Below are 21,146 nucleotides of genomic sequence, written 5' to 3'. Positions count from 1 at the left end.
TGTCTTCCTCAATTTCTTTCATGAGTACTTTATAGTTTTCTGAGTATAGATTCTTTGCCTCTTTGGTTAGGTTTATTCCTAGGTATCTTGTGGTTTTGGGTGCAATTGTAAATGGCACCGACTCCTTAATTTCTCTTTCTTCTGTCTTGTTGTTAGTGTAAAGAAATGCAACTGATTTCTGTGCACTGACTTTATATCCTGACACTTTACTGAATTCCTGTACAAGTTCTAGCAGTTTTGGAGTGGAGCCTTTTGGGTTTTCCACATATAGCATCATATCATCTGCAAAGAATGATAGTTTTTCTTCTTTGCCGATTTGGATGCTTTAATTTCTTTTTGTTGTCTGATCGCTGTGGCTAGGACTTCTAGTACTATGTTGAATAGTAGTGGTGATAATGGACATGGGATTATTTTCTAATCTTCTATTATAATAGTTCATTTCACTATTTCTTTGAACAAAGTTTTTTCTGTATGTAAGAGGATTTCCTTCAGGCACAAGACATGGAATTAGTGGGCCAAAGTAACTGGGAAAATAAAAGTACCTACGTAATTTTGTAAGTTGTTTTTTTTTTTTTTTAAACATGTAATCCTGCCTTCTACAGATAATAGCTTTCTTTATAGGTCCTGTGGCTTTTTCCTACGTGTATTTTTCAATACTCAGAAATAATGTTAAAGTACTATAAAGACTTCAAGTTTTCTTTTTCTTTTCTTTTCTTTTTTTTTTTTTTGTTTTGTTTTTTTACAGCTTTGCTCTAAGAGTAAACTTGCTAGGAAAAAAACAACAACGCGTATTAGGTGATTCCATATTTGACAAAAACATTCACATAAACCTCACCTCTGGCGGCCCGTGGAAGGAATAGGAGTACAGAATGGGCTGGATCATGATGAGGGACTGGGTTAGATCCTGTCGGGCAAAATGGTGTCTATAATACGACGACTCGTCAGGACTGTTGTTAAACACTTGGAGAAATGGAGATCTTCTAAGATGGAACATGAACTGCATTTACCAAGAAAAAAAAAGAGAGACAAGGGCATACAGTTGTAACTTAGATATCCAGACAGCAGGCTTGCCTTAGGTCTCTGAAACAGAAGCTAGACCTTAGACAAAGGCCCCTGAGTTCCTGTAAGCGGAAAGTACAATGAGAGTACCAGGGCCTGGAGGAAGAGGGAAACGGGAAGCTGCTGTTTAGTGAGTACAGAGTTTCAGTTTTGCAGGAAAAAAAGTTCTGGAGATCTGTTGCATAACAAAGTGAATATACTAAAAACTACTGAACTGCACACTGAAAAATGGCTAAGACAGTAAATTTTATGTTATGTGTTTTTTACCTCAATCATAAACATTATTTTTAAGAAAGGGAGAGGGACCCTGTGGATATATCAAAGCTTCTGCATGAAGGGGGAAAGGCAAAACAGCATTTATTTCTGGAGTCATTGGGCCAGGCTCCAGGCAGAATGTCTGCTCTAGAGAGGTCACAGTGCTGTGAGGAAAAGGCACACTCCAGGCAGCCACAGTAAAAAGTTGTGAGCACGAGACAAGAAAGTACTAGTAGGATGGGGCAGGGATGGGGGGGTGGCAGCAGGAGGCTTCCCAAGCCACTGGGGTCTGAAAGATGTGCATGAGGAGGCCAGAGTTGGGGGGACTCCAGATGCAGTCACGGATGAGAGGCCGAAGCTCAAGACTCGGGCTGCTGCACTGGCATCAAGGGTGGAGGGAAGAGAGGGATGCTCTTTACCCTGAGATCTGAAGGTGCACGGCAGACTTTTAGCTCATTCTGAAGAGGTACCAATACTTAAGAAATAAAAATAATATAAAATGAGGCACCTGGTGTGCTCAGTAGGTTAAGCATCCAACTTTTTTTTTTTTTTTAAAGATTTATTTGACACAGAGAGAGTGAACACTCACAGGCAGGGGGAGTGGCAAGCAGAGGGAGAGGGAGAGAGGCAGGCTCTCCACTGAGCAGGGAGCCCAATGTGGGGCTTGATCTCAAGACCTCAGGATCACAACCTGGACGGAAGGCAGCTGTTGAACCGAATGAACCACCCAGGCACCCCAGGGTCCGACTCTTGAGCTCAGCTCACGTCTTGATCTCAAGGTCATGAATTCAAACCCCACGCTGGGAAAAGAGGTGCCAGAACATGAAAATGAGCTGCCTTGAGAAGTTTAAAGCTTTCTGAGACTCCAAATATTGAACCACTGACTCCTGTATAATAATCATGGCTCATAGTCAATACATTCTGTGTGCAAGGTACAAAGCACTTTAAAGAATGATTTAATCCTTCTAATATAGACACGAAGCAGCTTCGCTTACCACCCTTGTTTATGGGTGAGCAATCGCGAGGTAGGCAACTTGCCCAATGCCACTCATACTGAGGGGCGGAACCACTTCATTCCAGGCATCTGGCTCCCAAGACCGTGAGCTTGACCTCTAGCCTAGATGTCTCGACAAAAGGAATCTTACAAGCCACCTCATTCAGAGATTTTCCAACTGTGCTCTTCAATCTCATCAGATCCTTTGGGCCCAAGATCGGGGGCAGGGGAGGGTGCTCCGGCAGCACCCCGTGCTAAGGGTGGCACGTTGGCACAACCAGAGCAGATCAAGTCTATCTGCTTAGATGCTGGCTTCTTAGGGACTCCTCTCAAAGAAAGGATTCCATAACTTTAAAGAGATGAGAAACCACTTCTTCAGACCCGTTCTATCCTTGTAAAGAGGAAACCAACATGCATGAGGGTTCGGGGAGGGGATCCCCTGGAGGGGATCAGCAGTGGCAGAGCTAGTGGGTGGAACTCCGCGTGAACTCTGGCAGGCCCAGGGCGCCCTCTGCAACACTGAGCAGGCTAGAATGCCCTAACGCCACAGGGGTGGGTGTCAGGGACCACAAAACCCTCCAGGGGGTCAAGTGAAGTGACCTCTAAGGCCCCCTTTTAACCCTAAAGAGTCCAAGCTATACAACAGCATGCCTGAAACTTGTGTCCACTTTCCAAACTGAGTAATCAAAAGGATAATACCTACTAGGATATCTGAGTGCTCAGAAATTTATTTAACGATGAAAGTTTGCTGCTCTCTACCTATTCCTCATTAAGGCATCTCTGAGGGAAGGGAAAAGAGTTGGCTCTGCTTCTGGCTCCAGGAAAGCTGCACCCATGAAGGCCACCTGAGAGTCATGGGCCCCAGCTGTGGAGCGGGCCCACAGTGACCAAGTGCTTCCCAGGCGCCTGGCCCTGCGGACCACATCCTCCACCTCAGCTGGCCATCCTCACAACCATCTGCCGAGTCCAGCTCCAGCCTCCTCATTTATAGACGAGGGTGGACATCAGGAGAGGTAAATACAGATTCCTGACGGCAGCTTCATGCCGTGTCCACTTCCGTCCCTCCTTTCACTGTCTGATGCCTCCCAAGTGGCTGGTTCATGTGCAGTGCAGTTACTTACACTGTCACTACACAGGTATCATTAAATATTTGCCATTATCTGTGGCCTCATTTTGTAATATTCCCCTTCACGTGTGCTTCTTTTGCTTGAGTGACCACTGAGGTAGCTGCCGGCCCAGAACTTCTACCGATGAGATTCTGCTGTGGCCTTCAGCAACAACCCTGTTTTGCCTCTTCATGGGAGTTGGGGAGCCACTATCTTCTCTCTGTGTGTCATCTCTGTCTTCTATAGGGCTGAGGCACAGTCTCACACACAGACACAGTATCTGTCCTTAACTGAACAACCTTCATCACCTATAGATGGGAGTCTCAAAACCCACCAAGTCTTCACTTCAGCCTGAGAGCAGTTTCATTTCTATCACAATTCATTCTTCTCTAGTTACTTAAAAAAATACCTATTACTTGGGCGCCTGGGTGGCTCAGTGGTTAAGCCGCTGCCTTCGGCTCAGGTCATGATCTCAGGGTCCTGGGATCGAGTCCCGCATCGGGCTCTCTGCTCAGCAGGGAGCCTGCTTCCTCCTCTCTCTCTCTCTCTCTCTGCCTGCCTCTCTGCCTACTTGTGGTTTCTCTCTGTCAAATAAATAAATAAATAAATCTTTTAAAAAAAAAAAAAAAAAAAAAATACCTATTACTTACCTGAGGATACAGAGAGAAGGAATCTGATAACCTAAAAGAAGTGGGATCTTCTTTGTTATACTGTCCAAACTTCTGACACTGTTGAAAGAAAACAGCAAAAAAGAAAAAACAGAGAGAAAGAGAGAGAAAAAAGTCCATTCAGTGTCACCTGGAAAAATCCTTGCAACAGAAGAGCTACACTCCAATCTCAACTTTGACTTACTGAGGGTCCCGGACCAGCACTTCTCAAGCACAGCTGGGCAGACCCATCATACAGGGTGATGCTAAACATAGATTCTGATTCCGCAGATCTGGAGAGCCTGCATTTCTAACCAGCTCCTAGGCGATGCTGCTGGAGGACTGCTCTGATGGGTCAGTAGTTCAAGGAGCTCTCTTGGGCACCTCTTCCATAAAGAAAGCCCCTAAGTCTGTGACACTATAGCTCAATTTTCTTCCTTCCTTCAAAGACAAATTTCTGAATTTTCTCTTCTGCTTTTATTTCCTCTTTGTTTCACACATCTCCTCCGGCCAATAGAGAACTGAACCCTCCGCCATTGAAAGAAAGCCCATCTTTACTCTCTCCTACCAAGTCCGATGACCTGGTATGGCTCTCACCTTCCTGGACTCCCCAGTACCCCAGGTCAAGTGACTCCCCCAAAGTCTGTGAAATTCTCTTCCAGCCGCTAACATAGCACCTATTTTTCCTCTCCAACTGATCCTTCTCTGTCTTGTTCCACAGCCCTTCATCTCCCTTTGTCCTAACTATGGGTTTCTTGGGAGGCTAGTTCTCAGCTGCTTGCTCCCATCCTCACTGCTTCAGCTACAAGTAACAGGAGAACCAGACCGATGTCATATAAGTTTGCCCCTCGCCCACTGCCCCTGTCCAGTGCTGCCTCTAACCTTAGCTCCTGTGGGGACTTCCACCCAACTATAGAACAGCTTCCCTCACACGTACTTTCACAAGTTCATGAATAAAGTAAATTCAACTATTTATTCAACTATTTATTACTATTATTACTATTCAACTATTTATTACTACAACTAATTATTAAAAAAAAAATTATGCCTCCCTCCACCCTTTGCCATCTTCCAGTTCTTTTCTCTTTCCATCATCTTTGCAGTCACCCACACTCAAAACTTAAGTCAAAGTTAATTTTTTGGTTTTTGATTCCACATTGTTTGAGCAAGTTTTATCAATTCCTCTTTCAGCATACACCCTGATTCCAAACTTGCTCCCCCCTCCAAATGTCCTACCACCACCCTGGTATCAGCTCTCTTGAGCCTCCAGAATCCTCCACTGGTCCCCCTATCAGTAGCCTTTCACTCCCCTGGTTATCTCACACAGTAATGGTAAATGTAAACACAAGTATCATGCTGATGGCAGGCCCCTGCTTGGGAATCACACCTAAGCAGTGATTTAACTTTAAAAGCAAGGCTTTCCAATGGAATTGTTCAATCACTGCAGTGCACATGAAACTACAGTTACACTGTATGTTAACATTTCAATGACACACATTAAAATAACTTCATAAATAAAATGAAGCATTCTAAAATTAAGCCACACCTTCACTACTTCTCCCCACTAACCTGTGCTCCCATGGTCTCTCCAGCTGCCCCACATAAACAAACGCATAGCCATGTCCCACAAGCTTGTTCATGCTTCCCCTGTTTAAATCACTGCATGGTTTTTCTCTCTCTTGATTAGACCCAAAATAACATATGAGGCATCTCCACATTCACTGGGCCACGGATCCCTATTGCTAAAAAAAATCCCTAAGATCTGCAAACGAAATATAGAACCACAGCACTCAAAGGGACTCATCTAAATCAACCTTTACTGTACACAGATTTGCATCTTCCTCTAAATGTCCTGTGTGTGTTGTTTCTTTCTCATGGTAATGTAAGTCCTCCAGGGGAAAATGCACCTATAACCCTCTCTTACATCACTCCCAGAACATTCAGCATTTGGCGTAAGGTAAGCAACACAAAGTGCTTGTTGACTGACTGTATGAAATGACAGGTGTATGTGCCAGTGTTCTCTTCTCAAACACAGAGCAGAGACTACGACTGAAGCTGGTGCCACAGTTCCCAACTCACCAGTCGGATGAGCTGTCGGTCCAGCCACCGGAGCACATCAGGTCCCTCCTCCGACTCTGCGCGGAACACTCCCAGCCGAGCCATCAAGACTGCCGCGGCCTCCTGGTCAAATGCCGCTTCTATGTGCCTGAGCTGGCTCTGTGCATCTGCCCAACTGACAAGTCCAGAATCAGTGCTACGCTTACACTCAGGAGAGACCAGAAAGCCAGCTTTCCGATAAGATAAAGAAACCTAAGTCCTACTCCCTCATCTAAGGCAACATAGATTCAAACTGCAACATCAGTAAGGAATCACAGGAGTTTTACATGTTTTCATTTACCCTCATTCGATCTCTGAAGGCTTTAAGAGCAAAGGAAAGGTGTGCCTCGGTAGCTCAGCAGGTTAAGCCTTTGCCTTCAGTTCAGGTCTTGATCTCAGGGTCCTGGGATTGAGCCCTGCATCAGGTTCTCTGCTCAGCAGGGAGTCTGCTTCCCCCACCAACCCCAGCTGGCCTCTCTGCCTACTTGTGATCTCTGTCTGTCAAATAAATAAATAAAATCTTTAAAAAAAAAAAAAAAAAAGGCAAAGGAAAAATTACAGAGAACTTCCCAAAATTCTACAAGATAGCATGAGAGTAGATACCCTAGAGGTAACCAAGTCTCCAGTTCCTTCCTCCAGGTCAATCTTGCAAAAATCTGTATGTTTACAAATTCAAAAAATGAATTTCCACATCATATCCATGGTAGAAAGAATCAGCATATATATGAAAGTTTTCAAGACAGATTAAGACACTATGAACAAAACTGAAAGTCAACAGACAGGCCATGAACAGATATGAACCACAAACAATAATCATATCCAGAATACATAAAAAGTTCCTGCAAGTCAGTGAACAAGACAAAGAAATAGGTTTTACAAAATGGGAAAAGGCTACCACAGAAGAAATATACATGGCCAATAAATATGAAAAGTGTTCAACCCATTAATAAACAGAAAAATCCATATAAAAGTGGCAAACTGCTCTATATTAGCATGTTAAAGATCGATAATATTATTAGTGCAGAAATAGGACACTCTCCTTACACTATTGGGGAAAACAAAAATTCACTTCTTATAAGAGTAGTTTTAGAGACGCCTGGATGGCTCAGTTGGTTAAGCGGCTGACTTTGGCTCAGGTCATGATCCCAGCATCCTGGGATCGAGTCCCACATCAGGCTGCTTGCTTGGCAGGGAGCCTGCTTTTCCCTCTCCCTCTGCCTCTGCTTGTGCTCTCTCTCTCTGACAAATAAATAAATGAAATCTTTAAAATAAATAAATAAATAAATAAATAAAATCTTTAAAAAAAAAAAAAAAAAAAAAAAGAGTAGTTTTGCAGGATACAGAATTCTACTTCTATGAAGTGGCTGGAAAGAAATACTCAGGATACACAAAAACCTAAACACATGATAGCAGCCCTTCTGGAAGGAAGGTAGGACCTGAAATCTCTTTTTAAGAGAGAAATGACACATCCCATCCAAACCATGCAACGCTGTAACAGCCACTACAGAGAAGGAGCAGCTAGTACATACTGATACAGAAGATATCCCTGACTGATTACCGAGAAAAATTTACAGATATGCCAAAAATAAGAAGCCACACATGCATGTTATACAAACATATGGTACAGAACTCCATGGAAATGGGCCCGTGATAAACACCCATGCAGTAACAGCATTACACCTCTGGGGAGAGCAGGTAAAGGGACCCATTCTTTATATACTTTTGAGTTGTTTGTATCTTTTACAAGAAGGATGTATTTATGGGTTACTTATCTGACTATAATGAAAATTAATTTTTAATGAACTTATTCCTACCAAAAGAGGATTCTTCCAGGAGAGTACCTGTAGGCCTAATTAGGTTGGCCAGTAATCCTCTTCCTCTGTCTCCTTCTCTGATCAAATGAGTCAGTCAGGATTGGTGAGAACCATTCAATGGAATTACAAAGATAAACCAAGAGATGCTAAATTATCTCTTCAAAGGGAAAACACTGAGGGCTCAACAGAAAGAAAACCAGGACTGCTCACTTTCTGGCAATGGTGGTTACACGGATGCGTCTCTGGGTGCTGGAGTGTTGATACTGTGTGACAAACTGGATGGCACCTCTGCCTCCTTGAGGGACTGGAGCGTTGTGCTGCAGGACACAGGCCACACACAGTTACTGTTAGAGGCATGACTCAAACACAGATGGTCACAGAGCCCATTGTGCTCTTCCTAAAACGACTGACACAGTGTTAACAACACCGTTCTTGATGCATTCTGAATGGTACACTTAAAATCTGGGCATTTCACCATACATAACTTTTACCTCAAAAAAAAAAATTTTAAAAAAGGAACCATATTCAGATTATTAATAAATTCAAGTGAGTGATACACATGGTAAAGTATTTAGGGATGAAAGACACTGAAGAGTGCAATTTGATTTAAAATGCGTCAAAAATAAGGTACACCTGAGTGACTCAGTCGGTTAAGCATCTGACTCCTGATTTCAGCTCAGGTCATGATCTCAGGGTCATGAGATCAAGCCCCAGGTAGGGCTCTGCGCTGGGCATGGACCCTGCTTGGGATTCTTTCTCCCTCTTCCTCTGCCCCTCCCTCACAACCCCTCTTAAAAAAAAAAAAAAAAAAAAAAAAGCATCAAAAATAAGATTAATTGATGAATAAATAGATATGTGGCAAAGTAAATACAGTAAACTTTAACTACAGTATCTGAGTGGTAGGTGTACAAGTATTTGCTGTAAAATTCTTTTCATTTTCCTATAAATTAGGATTTTAAAAAATCAAATACTGGGGGAAAAACTGACACTTTCAAAACTTCACAAACATTATGGTGGCTGGTAAAAGCCATTCCCCTTCTGATGAGCTTATCAGTCCAACAATTTAAGTGATGAAAGCAATATGCTATCTAACTCTGACCAAACCCTGAAAGGAGAAAGGAAGATCATGCTGGACTGGTATCAGGCAAACACAAGCCCGAAGTAGCATCAGTCCACACAGAAAGAAACCAGAGGCCACCAGTCAGTAAGAAATCAGAAAACAGAACACTGAGACATGAATACTCAGGAAGAAATCCAACTTACCTGATTGACAACTTCAAAGTAGATGCCAAGTGTAGATGTGGGATCCAGGCCACAGATTTTCCACTGACTTGTGCCACCTACACCAAGTTCCTAGGGGTGAAAAGAGGAATTAAAACAAAAACAAAAAAGCTACTTCTATGGTTAACTGCTGCTGAAAAGTATGGACTCTGAGAACAGTAAGCTACTTGGAAGATCTCATTCCAAATGAAAATTTAAATTTAACTTAAAAAAGTATAATTATAAGCCAGAATAAGAGCTAGGATTTATTATAGGACTCTAAAATTAAGCTTTTTTTTCTTTTTAGATTTATTTCTTTGAGAAAGAGCAAGCAAGAGTGAGTGCGGGGAGGGGCAGAAGGAGAGAGAAAATCTCAAGCAGAGTCCCTGCTGAGTGCAGATCCCCCCACACAGGGCTTGATCTCACAACGTTGTGATCATGACCTGCGCTGAATCCAAGAGTTGGAAGTTCAACTGACTAAGCTACCTTGGCATCCCAAAGTTAAGCTTTTTATATTTGAACTCTGACCAATTTCCATTTTATCACCAAGAAAGTGCACTCTCTCTTTTTCTCTCTCTACACACACGTGGAACAAAATACTGAAGTTAGCTGAAAGAATCAAGTCAGGGGTGGGGAAGAAGCAAATACTAGAAGAGACAGAACTATCTGCTTAGCTTGAAAAGTTTCACTATTATTATTAGAATAAGAGGAGGGGGGCCTGGGTGGCTCACTTGGTTAAATTTCTGCCTTCAGCTTGGGCCATGATCACAGGGTCCTGGAAACAGGTCCCACGCTGGGCTCATTGCTCAGCGGGGAACCTGTTCCTCCCTCTCCCTCTGCCCCCCACTCATGTTCTCTCTCTCTTTCTCTCTCTGTCCCAAATAAATAAAATCTTAAAAAAAAAGAATAGTTACGGAATGTCAGCTACTAATATTAATTTTCAAACCGATTCCTTTATGCCAAGCTACATATAAATTTTCTGTAAGAGAACTGGGATTTTAGTGGTATAAGGGCTGCCTTTTATTGACCAGTTGAAGCACCTCCAATGATGAATGAAGTTCACTAAAATGTGAAGAGTGTTACTGTTTTATGTATGACATCGAGAAGAAAGGGCTGCAGGTGTCAAAAGTACCTAGAATTAACTGTCAACCAAGAAGATTGTTAGATTCTGAAATAAACCCTTTATTGTTCTAGAGACAATATTACCCATTTTAACACTCAACAAAATGCAAAATACCATGCTTTTCAGTAAGTTATGTGAGTATGCATTTAAGAGGGTCCTATTCTTTTGTACAACTCTGAATTGTACACCACCCAAACTGTGTAGTCCACTGAGCAGAGCTGACTGAAGCCACTCTGGCCTCTATGAAGCCTGCCAGGAGCCTTTGTACCCAGCCAAAGAACCAGCAGTCTCAGGAAGGAGATGGTCAGAGGGCAAAGGGAAGATTCTTAGTTGAAATCACTGAGCAGCTCTAAGGTGGAAAGTGGAGAGGACACCGTTTCATCAGTATTTCCGAAGAAAGATAGTTAAATGGACGGATTTATGCATGTCCACCTTCCCTTTTAGTGGCCTTTTCTAAAAGCAGCAGGTAACACCTGCTGGAAGGTGAAGGGCCACACCCAGGGAAAATGGTAAAGAAGCAAAAGGAGCTTGCATGCCTCCTATTTTTGACTTGCCAATCCCTTCTCCTGATTGATCCCTTCTCCATACCGCCAACTCAGTTTTTTAAGATTTATTTATTTGAGAGAAGGGAGAAAGGGTGGGGGAGGGGGCAGAGAGCATGCAAATAAGCAGGTGGAGGAGGAGAGGGAGAGGGAGAATCTCAAGCAGACTCCCCACCAAGCATGGAACCTGATTAGGGCTCAATCCCATGACCCTGAGATCATGACCTGAGGCGAGATCAAGAGTCAGTCACTCAACCAACTGAGCCACCCAGGCGCCCAACCAACTCAATTTTTATAATATGAAACCTGTTGAAGATTCAAGTTGAGGGGTTTGGTGTATGCCATCACAAAATATGCCACTCTGACAACAGGATTATTTTAAGCTGAAGGTAATTTAAAAACAGCAGACATAAGAAAACTCCCTGCCCTCTCCCTACCAAGAAGGGCAGGATGATTCTCAATCACCAAAAACAACTCTAGATGCTTATCAGCCCAGAGATTGTACAAGAAGAGTCTATACAACAAACTCATGAAGACCAACTCTTCTCTTCCATTAGCTCCCCCATCTATCCCCATCTACCTGCTTTTCCACAAGGTGTCACCCCCAGAAGCTCAAAGTGACTTTCCTATGTCTTGTCACTTTTCTACAGATTTACTGTTCTTTTTTTTTTTTTTATAAGAGTTTATTTATTTATTTGACAGACAGAGATCACAAGTAGGCAGAGAGGCAGGCAGAGAGAAACGAAACAGGCTCTCCGCCGAACAGAGAGCCCGATGCAGGGCTCGATCCCAGGACCCTGGAATTACGACCTGAGCTGAAGGCAGAGGCTTTAACCCACTGAGCCACCCAGGCATCCCCAGATTTACTGTTCTTTTGTTAAGATGCCACGTAATCCCAAGTTCTAACCACCCCTCTGAGTTGCTCCTTACTGAGAATGCACACGTGATGTGTCTATGTGCAATGCATGTGTGAATTTTTTCTCATGTGAAACCTGTCTTTTGTCAGGCCCATTTGCAGGGCCCAGCCAATGAGATCAAGATGGGTAGAAGAAAAAGAAAATTTTTCCTGTTCTATAAGCACCAAAGCCTGAAGGGGCCACAATCTCTGCAGAGCCCTGAAAATACATTTTCTCACTAATACACAAACTCCTTATGGAAGCATTTACCCTGTCTTTACCAGAGTAAGTATGAAGACAAAATCAGGAAATCACCATTTTATAATCCCCAAAAAAATAATGATTCGAGTAAGGATAATCAATGGATGCTTAAACAAAGGATGCTGGCAAACAAGATATTCATATTTTGCTACAATCTTGTTCAACAGATCTCTTGCGAATGACAAAAAGGAAACATGCCCTTATAACAGAAAGACATAGGACAGTCTAACTCAGCACCACAAACACATGACCAGACAGAAGTCCCTCCTGAAGAAACACACGAGGTGTAAGATCACTCAGGAACCATGGTGGACAAAAGGTCTAACCCGAACCTAATCGCTAATCTATCTTTCACTTTACAAAAAACACAGGGAGGATAGAAACCAACTCACCACCACCACAAGGAAACAATCAGATACACTAAGAATTTGCAATACTCTATTGCGGAAGACACAGATGCTTGGCACAAATCACTGTCAACAAACAAAAAAGCAAAAAACCCTGTAGAACAGAAGACTGTTCCAGATTTAAAAAGACTAAGACTATATAATGCTAGGTGCAGTTACTAGTTGGGGGGAGGGGGCGGAAACAGCTACAAAGGGTATTTGGGGTTAAAGCAGAGAAAGACTATGACTAGCCACAGATGATATTAGTGAATTACTGTTTTCTTAGGTTTGCTATAATGTCACAGTAGGCGAATATCCTTAATTTTAGAAGATGCAGACTGAAAGGCTAAGTGTCGTGACCTCTGCAGCTTGCTGTTCCAAGGTTCTGTGAAGTACAATAACGTGAACCTGGCAGACAGATGATGACCAGATGGACAAAGCAAATATTGCAAAGAAAGAGGACAGCGAGAATGACTAAATGTTGACAAGTGCAGACTCTAAGTGGTGCAAATACTGAACTCCTTACACTCTTCTTTAAGCTTCTCTGTATATTGAATTGTATTCCTACCCCCTTTGCATCCTCTAAGCCCCCTCCCAAAATCTCATGGCTGATCCCTACCAGATCTTAGAACAGCTAATCAGCTCATATACTGATTTATAAAATTACCTTCTAAGGCAGATTTTTAAGTGTATGGAACATATTTTGGAACTGAGCAGGCTTACGAAGCCCTGCCAGGAATTAGGGGTACCAGTCCTTTGATACACCGGGGTAATGGGTAACTCCTCAGATGGGCTTTGGGGCAGCCACCTGTCTCGCCCAAGGGATTACAGGAATATTCTCAAATCAGTTTGCCTCTGGCAACTTCATCAAAAGGGTAATCAAAGTAGTCACTAAGTGAACGTTCACTGCTGACGAAGACAAAGTGAGGATGTGAAATTTGAAATCCAGCGAGAGCCTCCATTGTGCCAGGGGCTCTTCTGAGCAGTTTACCTGAACTTACTCCTTCAGCCCTCCCAACAGCACTGCCAAGTGAGGTACTGTTCCTATCCCCACTTCCCAGATAATGATGCTGAATCCCAGAGCAAGTAAATACCATGTCCGGACACAAGACCGGCAGGGGTAGATCTGTGCCCCCGTATTCACGTCTGGCTCTACAGACCACCGTCTCATTGACAAGGACAACAAGGGAGGGAAGGACAGGAATGAGACAACCCCAGTCCAGAACCACCCTGGATAGGCCTCACTGGACCCAGTGGTTTATCTCCTCAAAGCTAAAGTATAAGCAGAGGAAGCGAGCCACCGGCAAAGCTACCTCACCGTAACTTTACTTCATTCACATATCCTCAAAATTTTGTTACCCAAAGAACATAGCTATCTGCATATACAACAGTGTCATTCATGCCCAACCAACTCAAAATGGTCTCTGAGAAGTGAGACAAAGGTATCACCTCTAAGGGCAACAAGCACAGAGGTTTATTCCTGAAGGTTCTTGCTGAATACTTGCCTTGTTAAACAGAATACATTGTGGCTCACTGGCACAGAGACCCAGACAATGATGGGGGTTCAGGGGAACCTGGGCTCTAGCTCATCCCTATCAGCTGACCCAGAAAGCAAGACACCTGACCCCTCTGAACCACCCTCTGACCCTTTACACAGATGGACAGACAGGACACTGCCTCTCAGAGTTGTGGTCGTAAGAGTTGACCCTTCTCCCTTCACCAACAGACACATCCCAACAGGTGACACGAGGTAAGATCACTCTGCTCTGACATTTTGAATGGGTTATAATGGGTTAAATCCTGGGGCACAGGAGGTGAGGATGATAAGAGTTTTCCTTACATTTTCTGACACACATGGTCCTTTCACATTCAGAGACACACAAGGACCAATGGCTCCTGCAACTTTCAGTTCCCGAGAGGTCTAAAATGGAAATACACAAGCATGTGAAGGTAAAATTCACTGAAAACCACCCTCTCTCAAAAGACACCATGAAAATTTATGGGTAAAATATGGCAATGTTATCATTCCACCAAAAAGAAATCCTACATGGATCATGCTCTTACAAACTTTTCCATGCCCACAATAACCAAATGCAAACTTTAGTAAAATCCTCCTTTAAATTGAATTAACTTTGTTCCAAAGATACTGTATTTTCAACTCTCACCTTTGAATTTACTTCTTTTTTTAAGCTTATTTATTTAAGTAATCTCTATACCCAGTATGGAGCTCAAACTCACAACCCTGAGATTAAGAGTCTCATGCTCTTCTGACTGAGCCAGTGAGGCACCCCCTCACTTCTAAAATTATTATACACCTGGTGAAATTCTAGCAACAATACATTTTTTTTCCAATCCCATATACTCAGTCATAATCATAGTTTCTCATCAGTGAATATACTGTTTTATGTTGTTTTAAAAATGCTTAATTCATAAGCTCCAACATAATGACAAGGCCAATATACTTAGATTTAAAAATCTTCATTCACTAAAGTCTATTCCTCTTCAACTTAAAAAAAAAAAAAAAAAAAAAAAAAAACTCAAAATCTGAGAAGACTGCTTAAAGTTTAATCTAAATGATTCAATGATTATCTTTAACTCTCAAAGTAATAATCCGAATCCCTTTATGTAACAGCTCCTTCTAATGTTTTCTCAATGACTCAGAATAAAGTGTGCAGGGCCTTTAGTCCCTACAAGAAAAAAACAAGACCCAAACGCACAGTGCTGTACTTATTTTCAAGTACTCTGGCTAGTCTGCAGGAGGTGCTAAATATAAACATGGTTCTGTGAATATGGTGGCCTATACTGCCAGCGGTGGGGTTTGGGGGGACTCAACACCATGTGGCCTCAGCCCACCACTAATTCTTAGGCCTGCTGTCCTACAGCAAGACAGAGCAGAGCCTGCAAGGCAATCAGAGACTACTTTGTTTAGAACATTAATTAATATACAAGTCAACTTCAAGTAACAAAGAGACAGAATCAATATACCTTCTTAAACTATTTTGCTGGGAACCTTTTAATTTACCTTTAGATGCCCATGTCCAGCAAGGTAAGGCTTGTACAAGTCTGACTTCTAAGTAAGAAAACTAGTCTTTCATGAAAGTGTCAGAAAGCTATTGTACCTTCACTTCCAAAGTAGCACCAAATGCCATGCGGAAATCTCCATTGAAATCTTTACTAAAAATTCTTTGGAATGTCTGCTTGAAGAGAGAAGTGTTGAAAGAGTCTCCCATCACCATGTGGCCTCTAGGAAAGAAAGAAGAAAGTGAACATTTAGGATGACTGAAAGCCATTCGGATGCTTCCCTGGTGTTAGCAAACAGAACTTTAAAAAAGGGGGAAAAAAAACAACATCCATGAAGGTGATATTAACTTAAACCAGGAACAGCAAGTTCAATGCAGAATCAGGAAAGACAGTATTTTCAAGACATCAAAGAGAGCTCTTTCTGCCCATGGGTCCTGCCCCCCCGCCCCGTGCTTAAATAAAACCACCAGAAAAGAAAAAGAAAGAAAGAAAAAAAGACAAAAAAGATAGGACCTCTTAGAACAGTTCTAATTCTTGGGGCGCCTGGGTGGCTCAGTCGTTAAGTGTCTGCCTTTGGCTCAGATCAAGATTCCAGGGTCATAGGATCAAGTCCCGAATCAGGCTCTCTGCTCAGCAGGAAGCCTGCTTCTCCCTCTCCCACTCCCCTTCTTCTGTTCCCTCTCTAATGTCTCTATGTCAAATAAACAAAATCTTTAAACAAAGCAACAATTCCAAATCTTTACCACAGTGGTGGTTACACAAATTGATGATGAGACAGTCTCATATGATGCATACCTACATGTTAAAAAAATCAGTGCCCATACAAACTGGTGAAATCCCGGAATGGCCTGTAATAGAGTTCATCATATCATACCATATCATACCAATGTCAGTTCCTGGTTGTAGTGCAGACACTGCACTACATTTTTTTTAAGATGCTACCGCTGGGAGCTGCTACATGAAGCGTATGCACAGACCTCTCTATACTATTTTTGCAATTTCTTGTGAATCTGTAATTATTTCCAAAGAAAGAAAGAAAACAAAAGAACTGTTCACTGATAAGCCCACAGGCTTAATGGGTTGTATCTACCGAGAAAATGTGTCCGGCTCCCCTCACTGTTCTCTGGTAGGGGAAATACCAAAGCCTGTGGGAAATCCTTTTCAGATTAATTCACTGCCTCAAAACATTGAAATCTTTGGCTTTATGTGAATTATCTCTTTCTAGTGTAGGAATAACTTTTTCAAGCCTTTTTGACGTTAGAGGGAAACACTGTTCAGAATCTCCACAGTTCATGTGCTGGGGCAGATAAACACAGCATGATGCAAGTTATGCGTCCAGCCATCAATCATCAAACAGGACTTCAGAACTGGGCAGAACACAAGATCCAAGATAGGATCAAGACAGGTCCAGTTATCTGAGAGTGCCTGGCTCCTTCAGGGACAGAGATGATTCTGGCCCTAAATGTCCACCCTTTCTGCCCCTTCCTTGGTCATGGCTTCCATGGTTCCCTAGAAAAAGTCTACATTTCCAAGCCTGCCTTGCACGTAGCCATGTAACTTAGCTTTGTTTATTGGAAATGGCCGTTGTGATTTGTGGGGGCCATTCTCATGGGAAGGCACATGTCTTTCTCTGACTCTTCCTCCTTCCTGCTGCTCAAACACAGTGAGAGCCCAGTTACCACTCTGACCTGCATGAGCAGCACAGGAAGGGCCTCAGCCCCAATGAAGATGAAATCAATATTCCAGCTCTGGCTGCCAACCTCTGTTGCATCACACAAATCTAATCCCAACTCACACCAACCCTCTACAACATACCTGCCAAGTTATCAGCCAGATTAGATTTGAACTCCTCCTGCATCAGGAGCGCACGCCCTCCAGTGGCAGCCTTTCTTCATACTGGGTGAAATTCTATTTCCCAGCAGCTCCCACAGCTAGGTCTAGTTTTCCCGTTTGGTCATATACACAGCGAACAAATCTAACACCCTTTCCACAGAAGAAGGCTTCAATTGTTGAATATAGATCTCGCGCCCATCTGTCTTCAGTGGTATCTTTTCTAGATCCTTCAATCATTCTCCTTATGACACAGTTTCAAGTACTCTCCACCACTCTTACCACTTGCCTTTGAACACCCCCAGTTCCTCTATAAATCCCTTTGAAATTGAAATGCTCAGAATGGCAGATGATATAACCTGGGTGCATCTGGCACCAAGGAAACCAAGACTATGATCTTCTTTGAAGATAACCAATTCCTGTAACACAGCCTATGATCACCTTGCCTTTTCTGGAAGTCATCCTAAATGGCTGGCTCACACTGAGCCAAAACTAAAACCTCTGAGACTTTTTAATGTCCTTGCTAACACATTTCCCTGATACTATACTTGTGCAACAGATTATGTGACCTAACTATAAAGTTATTCAGGGATCAAAGACCTCTCCGAGAATCTGATAGAAGTGATGGTCCCTTTCCATCAGAGACATGTGCACATGTGCATGTGGACGCACACACACACACGCATGTAAACTCGGGGATGTTCACAAAAGCAGTGAGGCCTTTCCATGGATGCTCTAAGACAAGAGATCCTGGAGGATACTGGTGGGAATTCCTCTTGTTAAATGTGGCTCACTGGTATAGCTCCATCAGTGTCATTTGGGACTCGGTCACCTAACACATCTGTGGCTTTCTGGGACTGCATTAAGTGACTCACATTCTACCTTCTACATGCCCTTTGTTATTCAGTGAGGACCAGCAGCGATACACAGGAGCTTGTTAGAAATGCAGAATCTCAGGAATACCCATGGCTCTACCCCAGCACTTCTCAACATGTTTTATGCAAGTCTCCTGGATCTTATTCAAATGCAGGCTTTGGGGTGCCTGGGTGGCTCAGTGGGTTAAGCCTCTGCCTTCAGCTCTGGTCATGATCTCAGGGTCCTGGGATCAAGCCCTGCCTTGGGTTCTCTGCTCAGCGGGGAGCCTGCTTCGCCCTCTCTCTCTCTGCCTGCCTCTCTGCCTACTTGTGATCTCTGTCTGTCAAATAAAAAAAAAAAAAAAACTAAGATGCTACATTCCTTACAAGCTCTCACATGGGGCTGGTGCTGCCTATATTCAACCACACCAGTGGCACGTTAGAAACACCCAGGGAAGGTTAACAAATGCTCACACCCCAAGCTAACTACTTGGGAATCACTGAGGAACAAGACTCGGAGCTAAAGTAGCTTTTAAAGCTCCCTGGCAGGGCTCCACATTGAGCCTACTTAAGTAAACGAAAAACAAATATTGACATTTTAAAAATAGAAATAAAAAAGTAAACCAACAGTAAAGCTCCTTGGGAGAGTCTGGCATGCAGCCTGCCTCAGACAAGTGGTGCAGCAGTTCTCACACTCATGTGCACCAGAACACCCTGGACAGCGTATGAAAGCTGACTATTGGGGCTGCATCCTTACACTCTGATTCAGCAAGTCTGGGGCAAGGCCCAAGGAGATACAGTTCTCACCCATGCCTGGAAGCCCTTAAGGTTGCTGGCGAGGCCCCACTATGCTTTGAGAACAACAGCCCTCCGCTGTGGCCTGCATGCATGATATGGACTTGGGCGCTACGCATGCCCTGGTGTGCACCCGCCATGCTGAGCATGTGCTCCAAGCTGGGCATGACATATGGTTACTAAGTCAGGTGAAGGGTCTCCTAATTGCTTTGGCATTCAGACCCTATTCCTGCCTACCTCCAGACTCCTCACAAGGAAGTGGCTTGCTGAAGCCACATACCCCATGCGTGCTTGCTTTCTTGCCCTGTTATAGATTCTGTGACAATTCTAAGGAAGAAATGAAGTTACTCTGATATGATTCATTTGTAGTGAACGTTGCAACCTACTGCTAATCACTGCTTCTTTCCTCAAGAGGCCCATACACCCTCCCTGCCACAGACACAACAGTCTAGAGCCTTCTGAAAGCTTATCTAGGTCAGCCTTGCACATTCTTATGCTTCCATCACTCACTTCTCTTTCCTTAAAATACACACATTCCATTTTCCCAGGTGTTGGCTTTCAACATACCCCGTAAGATTTGCACAACACTTCATTTCCAGAAGTCCCGTCTGATCAAGGGCACAAGCATAAATATCAATGCAGTGACCATTTGTAGCAGTTCGGTTAGCAAGCATCTCATAGTGCTGTGAATGGAGAAAAATTACCTTTAGGAAACCATATTATTCACCAGGTATGTCTTACTATACCAAAAGGATGTAACCAAACATAAGAATACCGAGACAGTTTTCTTTATAACATCCAATAAATGTATAGTTTTTAATCTCAAAACACTTCTAGCAGTTTTAAGACCACCCTCTCTAAGAAAGGACTCAGCTGGGGGCATCGATTTAACAGCAGCCTAGATCTGGAAGGTCAACTGAGCAAGGGCCATTTGCTGCTCACAAAGCATGGCCTCAGTAAAGTAGCTGTCACTCCAGAACAGCCCAAACCCAGCACTGGGTAAGCAGAATTACAGCCTGTGCCCAGGAGCACCTACCTTGGTTGCCTTTTTCATGAAACGTGCATTATCTTTCTCAATATCATGCCAGGAGCGAATAGGAACCTTTAATTCATCTCCAACCACCATGCCAGGCCCTTGGGTGGGGGGACCCCCGGTAAACAACATAATCCTGGCTCCCGTGTTCGGAAAAGTGCCCTGGAACAATAAATGGCAGCATTTTAGAAGCATTCAGCCCACCCTGAGTATGATTCCATCTCCCTAAAAAAAAAATTCCAAAGTTCTTTTCAGCTCTGCTGGATACTAATGATAGTTCAAAACAACATGGATGACAATGCAGAAAAGTAGCCTTACATCTTCCAACCCAACAGCTCTGTACACTTTTATTAATTCATTGTGAGCACTTGCCCTTGCCTTTGCCCTAATGGCCTTGTGTTTCTCATGAAAACTTCTGGTATTTTCAAAACATCATGGGGCTCCTTCACGGTGGATAATAATAATAATAATACCTGAAGTGCTTTCTGATAAATCCGCTGTTAATACATTCACTTAGGTCACAACTCATTTTCTTTTTTTCTTTCTTTTTTTTTTTTTTTTTTTTAAAGATTTTATTTATTTGACACAGAGAGAGAGAGAGATCACAAGTAGGCAGAGAGGCAGGCAGAGAGAGGTGGGGGAAGAAGGTTCCCTGCCGAGCAGAGAGCCCGATGCGGGGCCTGATCCCAGGACCCCGGGACCACGACCCGAGCCAAAGGCAGAGGCCTTAACCCAATGAGCCACCCAGGCACCCCGGTCACAGCTCATTTTCAAACAAGGCTAGCAAACACAACCTGTGGGAACAAGCTCGCAAGGTCTGATGCACCCTGGTAAATTCTGAGTTACCTCCAAAAGGCCAACAGCAATGGACAAAGCAACACCAGTGGATCGCAAAGGTCTCTTCCCCTGGGTCACAGGCCATGGGTCCCTCTGCAGCTCCCCAAGGAGATCAGTGAGGTTCATGTCAATCTTGTGAACAGGCTGCAGAAATCTGCATGATTTTCAATGGACACATCAATCCTGGTTTAATAAAGTACTACGGTCTTTAGCCCTAGGTGATACAGAGCTCTTCGAGGTAATTACTCAGAGTAGTAAAGACTTAAAATTTTTTCCTTCAAGGCAGTTTCACTCAAGAACATAACTTAAAACTGAATATATAGCAACTTATACATA

The 21,146-nt window shown here is 43.2% G+C and overlaps 1 protein-coding gene across 2 annotated transcripts in view; it reads right to left on the bottom strand.

Moving 5' to 3' along the window:
- The window catches only part of SEC23B (SEC23 homolog B, COPII coat complex component), a 46,909-nt gene that overhangs the window by 14,891 nt on the left and 10,872 nt on the right, over positions 1–21,146 (bottom strand). For both annotated transcript variants that reach the window (XM_059134127.1, XM_059134128.1), the window contains exons 7-16: positions 20,820–20,964; positions 19,977–20,135; positions 19,508–19,623; positions 15,560–15,683; positions 14,281–14,361; positions 9,236–9,325; positions 8,183–8,289; positions 6,141–6,294; positions 4,065–4,142; positions 836–997 (exon numbers count right to left, since the gene is read on the bottom strand). In XM_059134127.1, the coding sequence (XP_058990110.1) occupies positions 836–997; positions 4,065–4,142; positions 6,141–6,294; positions 8,183–8,289; positions 9,236–9,325; positions 14,281–14,361; positions 15,560–15,683; positions 19,508–19,623; positions 19,977–20,135; positions 20,820–20,964 (1,216 nt within the window). The remainder of the gene's footprint in view (positions 1–835; positions 998–4,064; positions 4,143–6,140; positions 6,295–8,182; positions 8,290–9,235; positions 9,326–14,280; positions 14,362–15,559; positions 15,684–19,507; positions 19,624–19,976; positions 20,136–20,819; positions 20,965–21,146) is intronic.

Source organism: Mustela lutreola, chromosome 9 (genome assembly GCF_030435805.1).
Source record: "Mustela lutreola isolate mMusLut2 chromosome 9, mMusLut2.pri, whole genome shotgun sequence".
NCBI lineage: Eukaryota > Metazoa > Chordata > Mammalia > Carnivora > Mustelidae > Mustela > Mustela lutreola.
This window is presented reverse-complemented; position numbering and strand designations above follow the sequence as displayed.